Source organism: Limulus polyphemus, unplaced genomic scaffold (genome assembly GCF_000517525.1).
Source record: "Limulus polyphemus unplaced genomic scaffold, Limulus_polyphemus-2.1.2 Scaffold8491, whole genome shotgun sequence".
NCBI lineage: Eukaryota > Metazoa > Arthropoda > Merostomata > Xiphosura > Limulidae > Limulus > Limulus polyphemus.
The window spans coordinates 14,634-22,623 of NW_013674101.1; the positions used below are offsets into that span (position 1 = coordinate 14,634).

Consider the following 7,990-nt stretch of genomic DNA (forward strand, 5'->3'; position numbering starts at 1 on the left):
GAATTTGCATGTCTCTCATGAAACAATACGTAAAGATCTAAGGAATGTGGGAAAACTCCATAAAGAAGGTGTTTGGGTGCTACACGAACTCTCCGATGATCATCGTTTCCAACGTGTAAATGTTGCTTTGTCTCTTATGGCGCATAATGTGCGTGAACCATTTTTGGACAGACTTGTCATCGGTGATGAAAAATGGATTCTCTATGTGAATATTAAACGCCAAAAACAATGGCTCAGTCCTAGACAAAAACCAGGTCCGATGCCAAAACCTGGACTCCATCTACAGAAAGTGATGCTTTGCATTTGGTGGGACATCAAAGGTGTAATTCATTTCAAACTCCACAATCCACAACGAACTGTCAATGCAAAGATCTATAGTCAGCAACTGGAACCTTTAAATCAAGGCCTTCATCTGAAACGTCCTTCACTCATTAATCGGAAAGGTGTTCTTCTCCATGTGGCACAGTTGATGCAACACAAGATTATGGAGTTGGGTTGGGAAGTTCTCTCCCGCCCACCATATTCTCCAGATATGGCACCATCAGATTACCATCTATTTCTGTTCACTGCAACATCATCTTAATGGGAAAACGTATGCAAAGGTGGAAGGTGTTAAATAGGACATCGACATGTTTTTTGCTTCAAAGCCAGGTGATTTCTCTAATCAGGGTATTAACAACCTGACTGTAAGATGGAAAAGCATCATCGATAAGAATGGAGACTATTTCATTTAATAAATGTTTTGATATACAAGTTGTTCTGGTTTTTTCATCTAAAAAAAGTGACAATTTCTTGATGACCTAATATTATCTCATATTTTCAATAGAGTTTTCATAACAAATAGAGAAAGGGTTAAATTTCTATCTGCTAACAATTTGGTTGCTTATAATAAATAGTACAATTCTGGTGGCATGAGCAAGTTTGTTTTTCATACTTACAAGGTAAAATGATGAAAAAAAATCTGAAACCTCCAAGGAAAAGATATCATTATCCAGTGGTATTAGGCCTAACGGATACTCCAACAGAGTGGCTTCATCATAAACACCTTCTTGTTCGAGAATCAGTTCACACACGTGCAGCTAAAGAGCAGGAAGAAAAAAATCAAAGAAAATCCCATCTTCAGTGGTACAAACTTTTTTTATGTAATGGTCAGAATTCAAGTATAATTGGTAATTTTTCTAAAGAAGCATGTTTTTATAACTCTAGCTGTTAAAGAAGTTCATAACTTTGAATGAAATTGTCAATTCTGTACAGTCTTCATAAATGTATATTAGGCTTGTATTAAGGTAATTTTATCAACAAATAATAGAAAACTTATTTGTTTATAAATTTTGTTTGTTCTAGAAAATGATATTCTGCTCAAAATGAATATATTTACAAATTTAAAAACTGTCAATCATTTCAAAACCAGGAAATGTCTAGGGTCTGTCAGTAATTTCAAAGCCAGGAAATATCACAGTTCTGTCAGTAATTTTAAAGCCAGGAAATATCACAGTTCTGTCAGTAATTTTAAAGCCAGGAAATATCACAGTTCTGTCAGTAATTTTAAAGCCATGAAATATCTAACTTCTGTTAGTAATTTCAACGCCAGGAAATGTCTAAGTTCTAATTTATTGATAGCCTAACATCATTAGGCTTATTTGCAGCATTTATGATTACTAATATAGAAAGTAAAATTTTAATAAAATTATACAAGTGCTAATAATACACAATTGCTGGAATATACTTAAAAAGACTCACAGTGGTTTCAGTTATTCCTTAGTTAACTGTAGTATCAAAGAAACCTGAAACCTGTAGAGTTACTAAAGAGAAACCAAGTAATTTTAAACATGTATAACTGAAGTTCAGACAATGAAAATTCAAACTGTACAATGTTTAGTATTGAGTTCTGAGACAGAGAACACATAACTTGTATGTGTGTATGTATATAGCACTTTGAATGGACTAAAGAAAACAACAACAAACTGAACTAAATATTCACTACACCTAAATCAATCCTTGAAACAACAGCCACCACATATGAATGTTAAATTTGTCTAATAAACAAAGATTACAAATCATTCATAACAAACACTAAGTGGCAAAGATTTGTTTCAGAAATGTCCACAAAGCTATACAAGGGCTATCTGTACTAGCCATCCCTAATTTTCAACTGATAGACTACAGGGAAGGCAGCTAGTAAACAATACCCACTGTTAATTACTGTCACTCTTATAAAACACTCATGATCCCCAAAGTGCAGATTTCATACTTATGTATAAATGTCACAGTCACCACTGACTCATAGATTCACAGTCCAGCCTGCTAATCTCTAGACTATGCTTGGTCCAGATGCTACCAGTGAGAATGTTTCATTTTACAAAAAGCATTGTTATTGTTACTGTCTTCTTTTTGTGTTTCCAACCAAAGAGAGAGAGAGAGAGTAATACAGCTGGATGCATATTTCCAACCAAAGATCCATTCTGAACAACAACAACAAAAAAAAGAGTCTAAAATTAATGCCCCTTTTCTAGCCCCTTCCCTATGTAGGGTGAGATGAGTAAAAGTGTTAAGATAACAGTGTGATAAAAACCTCTAGCTCTAAAAAAACACAATTCAACAATTTGATTTTATTGATTTTGAATTTTACAAGCACACAAAAACTATTCCAAAGACAAAGCAGGTTTCACTTAACAAGATACCCAAGTTGATTTCATGTTTTTTAAAAAGCATGTACACTCACTTTCCTGGGTACAAAGACAATCCAGAAAGTGACGTCCTTATTCTGTTGTCGAGCTGCACTGATGTGGTCGGCAACCTGTTTGGTTGATACCATGCACGGTCTGATAAGGTAGAGACACCTGCAGTAAATGTATGACAGTGAATAAACATTCTTAATATAACAATAATTTTTTAGTATTTAATGTACCTCTCAATCACTATATAACCCAATGTGTAGGTAGATCACAGAAAGTAATTTCTCTTCACAGTTTTAAAGTGATTGTGTTATTACTTCTTCTTCATAACTTTCGTGCAACTGAAATACAGTAATTTTAAACATTATTCTACAAAATAGCTCAGATGTTGGTGTACTTTGGTGACAACTCATCACTAGCTACAACTTTTACCCGTTGTTCTAACAACGTTAAGACGGCTTATCAACTTCTTGAGAAGAATTCTAAGAAGAAAGTAAACCTACAGACATCGGTCTTGTCTAACAAAATCTGCCTACAAAATAGCTCACTAGATAATTTGGTTACATTCCCTATCTATTGCTCACAATGGCTGAATAGTCTAATCATTTGTAATTTAGAAACTTAGTTTGCTTTATCTAACATTTAATTCTGATGAACAAAGTTAGTTGTTCTTAACACTGTTCAGACCAATACATGTTTGTTAAATGTCAATAAATATTAAATAATGATATTTGGGATTGTTCCTTTACATCACAGACTCAAAACCACATTTACTAGCTGTGTACCACTCTTAAAAAAAACATAACTGATTCACATGTATAAAATAAGACTAATACAACAAAAGAAATGTGTCTTACATGAAGTTAACCAATAAAAATTAACTTTTTCTAGAATACACACTGCTTAATAATAATACTAAAGTACCATTAACTATTTCATCAAGTTCAAGTATTATAACTAGAATTATTTTTACATCAAATGTTCCTGTTTGTTTTATTAGTTTGTAATAAATTTTAGAAACACTAATCAATTTTTATGATTGAAAATAAAGTTATTATCTATTCAGATGTTTACAGAAAAGTGTTTACTGACTGATCTCAGCTAAGTGTGCTACCATGACCTGTGCTAATTAACCTTTTGGTTGACAAGATATCATATACACATAGTTAAGCTTTCTGAAGCCTAGTAATAAAGTAAGTTCCACGACTTTTACCTTCAGTATAAAGTTGTCATGTAAAACTTAGTACTCACTTGTTGTTCTGACCAGGAGAGAGACCAAAGTCCAGTTTGTAAATCTTGTCCACTCCATGCTCCTAAAGTTTACATATAAGGTACGTGGTTGCTAAAAATGTGCAACTATTCTAACAGTTACAGTCATATTTCAAGTAACTCGTTTTCAAAATGTTAACAAAATTTTATAAAACAAACTGGAGGCTACGATAATTATTTTACATAACAATCTCAGAAATGACACGATCTTTAAACAAAATGTTAAATAATACAAACACAATTTTACCAACAAAGTCTTTGTGGCTTTACGTTTGTATGTTAATTATTAAACAGAACGTTATACATGTTTTATACACGAGACATTTTTACCAGTACTATTTCTACATATGCTTTTCTAAATAATTCCAAAAATATGAACTTACCCTTAAAACTGTAACACCAGCAATGTGGTCTAATGGCCCAATTAAATCATTATCTATAACCAGATCTTTTTTAAATCCAACCTAAAAGAAGCAATAATGATAGTTCATCATCTTAAATTTACAATTGAAAGCGATACTAATCAAGACAGATACTTAATTATAAATTACATTAAGCATAACTTTTAATACTTCAAATCACGCACTCTAGTGAATAGTTCAATAAATACAAACTTTCACCAAATTGAACCTAGAACTGCTATTAACCATACAATTTCACTTTTCACTAGCCAGTTTATTTATTTATGAGTGGTAATATATATATATATATATGTGGAAGACATTTGGCCCAAAGAGATCATCAAGGAAAATTGATGAATATTTTATAAAACAACTTGGCCTCGAAGAAGTGCACATCGTCTCATCTAATAAACTATTCCATAAACCAATATCATAAAAGAAATAATTCTTTTTTAAGAACAATCCTGAATCTAGTTTTCAAAAGTTACAAACGGCATAAGCCACAAAACTGTTAGCTCAGCAATTACTTATACAATAAAAAATACTTACCAGAAGCAAGAAATGTTATTTAAAAACAATTATGTTACAAGAAGCATTAATATATTTCACAGTAATTCTAACTTCCATGAAGGACTCGATTGTAGAAGTTAGATTATATGATCCAGGTTTTTAAAGTTGTAGAAGTTAGGTGATATGATCCAGGTTTTTAAAGTTGTAGAAGTTAGATTATATGATCCAGGTTTTTAAAGTTGTAGAAGTTAGATTATATGATCCAGGTTTTTAAAGTTGTAGAAGTTAGATTATATGATCCAGGTTTTTAAAGTTGTAGAAGTTAGATTATATGATCCAGGTTTTTAAAGTTGTAGAAGTTAGATTATATGATCCAGGTTTTTAAAGTTGTAGAAGTTAGATTATATGATCCAGGTTTTTAAAGTTGTAGAAGTTAGATTATATGATCCAGGTTTTTTAAGTTGTAGAAGTTAGATTATATGATCCAGGTTTATAAAGTTGTAGAAGCTATATTATGTGATCCAGGTTTTTAAAGTTGTAGACGTTAGATTATATGATCCAGGTTTTTAAAGTTGTAGAAGTTAGATTATATGATCCAGGTTTTTAAAGTTGTAGAAGTTAGATTATATGACCAGGTTTTTAAAGTTGTAGAAGTTAGATTATATGATCCAGGTTTTTAAAATTATTAGGAGACAGAACAGACTACCTGTTGCAAATTTCTATTTTTTTGTGGAATTAAATTAAATGTTGAGTCGTATATAAGGAATAATAATTACAAACACTAGAAGCTACAACTCACACGTATTTTTAGTAAAACCACAACTTGTAAATGTTTTTAGGTAATCTATGACTCATATGTGTTTTTGGGTATTCTTAAGGTAAAACCAGGAGGCCTTACCTTAACATTTTGAAATGAAACAATGAATTTACCTATTTATATTCTTTATGGTTAAATATTTAATACTTTTCACTGTATATACATATATGTGCATGTCATGTTCAACCAGATTATTCTAGGCTAACTAAAAAAAAGACATTTTTTAATACTTTTCACTGTATATACATATATGTGCACGTCATGTTCAACCAGATTATTCTAGGCTAACTAAAAAAAAGACATTTTTTAATACTTTTCACTGTATATACATATATGTGCACGTCATGTTCAACCAGATTATTCTAGGCTAACTTTGGGTCTATTACGATATCAAAATACTGCAGGTAAGACTTTTAACTAATGACAAAGTTATCGATGTTCATTTTTGTTCAATTTAACTTACAATTTTGAGAATGAAGTATACAGATTTTTTTTCCATTTATTTTATTTTTACAACCATCAAGATGAACTGAGAACACCTGGTAGTGGTACAGTTAGTGTGCATAATACATCAACTTGATGGTTATTTTGGTAGTTGGAGCCTGAATGACCTTGATGTTTGGATAGTCTTCTGTCATTTAATATTACTTATCTTCACCTTGAATATTCAGCTCTAACTAGTGCTCTGAGGTGGGGTCTCTGCAAACTGAGTTTCCAAGGCCCAAATACCAAGAAAATAACTTCCATCTTAACCTTTCTGGTACAAATATTAGTAATATTTATTGTACCAAATCATGCAGGTCAGGTTATAGATATGTCTTGTCCATAACCTTGCTTCATTTAATAATAGAGTTGATCCTAATTAACTAAACAAGAACATCCAGAAGAAAAGTTAGTAGCAGGTGATTAACCAACTGAGGCAATCTCTGACATCCATGAAATTACCTTTAATACTTAAAGCACCATTACTGACCTTATCAATGAACAACAAAGAAGAAAAAATAACTTCCTGCTGGTAAATTTTATAAGCCTTATTTTAGATTTTTTGGGAATTTCAGAAATAGGTTGATGGAGAGGATTTTTAAAAACTTTGTCAAATTTCTATGTATGATTATACTGAACAATCAAATAAAGTTAAAAACTGAACGTTTATTATTATTCATGAACAACAAATAAAATTAATACCCGATGTTATTTAAAGATGTTTCAGGATAATAATGATAATAGAAATGCTTGCATTTAGGCCATTATCATTAATATGTACACCGATGTATCCTTTAATAAAAATTATTTAATAAACATATAATAATTATTTCATTATTTTAGTAAGAAGAAAATGTAAAAAGAAGTTATAACTGGGCAATCCAGGTAATTTAAGTAGAATGACCTTCATACAGTATGTTCTAAAAGATAGAACAAGAAAGTGATCAAAAACATCATACACTTCAAGTTATATTTCCTAAGAGGTTGCCCTTGTAACTTTCTTAAATTCTACTTGCCAATAATAAATCTAAGACAATATTTCACTATCTTGAAAAATTTATAAAATCAAACATCAACACAGTAACAGCTGCATAAAAATATTTCATCCAACTTTTTAGAAAGAATGTTTAACAAAATTGGCCATATTTTATTATTTATTGTAAAAACCATACTTTTTAATATCATATTAAGTTTACTAATAATAGTTATAACACTAGTAAACTTAATATTAATAGTAGTAAGACAATTCATCGAATTTCCAAACACATTAGGCCTGCAACTGACCACTCTTACCAACAGAATGAGGTACATATAATCTAACGTTACTTACCGATTTAAGTATATTTATGAGATACTTCGCAGACGTTGCTTTAATCAGCTGTGAAAGAGATAATCCATGAGCACTAGAATTACCTGCCATTTAATTGTGCATAAACTGCTTAATAATCTCTGTTAAAAAAACCTAATCTCTCTCTCTCCCCCTTTTAAAATTTTATCTTCGCTTTGAAGATTTTTCCTCAAAATGTGAACTTTGCCGAGCCTTTTAGTTTTACTTTTTTCGTGTTTTATTCAGTTTCAAGTTTGTGCTCAAGATTTTTTTTTTTACATCATAAGGTAAAGTTAAGTATATTACTACAAAAAACACGTAGACTAAAATATATGTATCCACCCTTTACACAATATTTTTTCCATTGCTTCAATTTTATAATTATATTTCTGTCCTAAAATATTTCCCAGTTGTTTGCTATTTCTCACACGCCCATCTATGGCAACATGCGTCATCTATAAAGAGTACTATTTGTTAATTTGTTATAGCAAATACATATTAAAATTAA

The 7,990-nt window shown here is 30.8% G+C and overlaps 1 protein-coding gene across 1 annotated transcript in view; it reads right to left on the reverse strand.

Annotated features, from left to right (window-relative positions):
* Positions 1–7,767, reverse strand: part of LOC106475381 (vacuolar protein sorting-associated protein 33B-like) — a gene marked incomplete at its 3' end in the record, with an annotated part of 20,713 nt that extends 12,946 nt beyond the window's left edge. Inside the window, exons 1-5 of the mRNA XM_013936063.2 lie at positions 7,486–7,767; positions 4,328–4,408; positions 3,927–3,988; positions 2,723–2,840; positions 939–1,079 (exon numbers count right to left, since the gene is read on the reverse strand). Of these exons, the coding sequence (XP_013791517.1) occupies positions 939–1,079; positions 2,723–2,840; positions 3,927–3,988; positions 4,328–4,408; positions 7,486–7,575 (492 nt within the window). The remainder of the gene's footprint in view (positions 1–938; positions 1,080–2,722; positions 2,841–3,926; positions 3,989–4,327; positions 4,409–7,485) is intronic.
* Between the last annotated feature and the right edge of the window lie 223 nt (positions 7,768–7,990).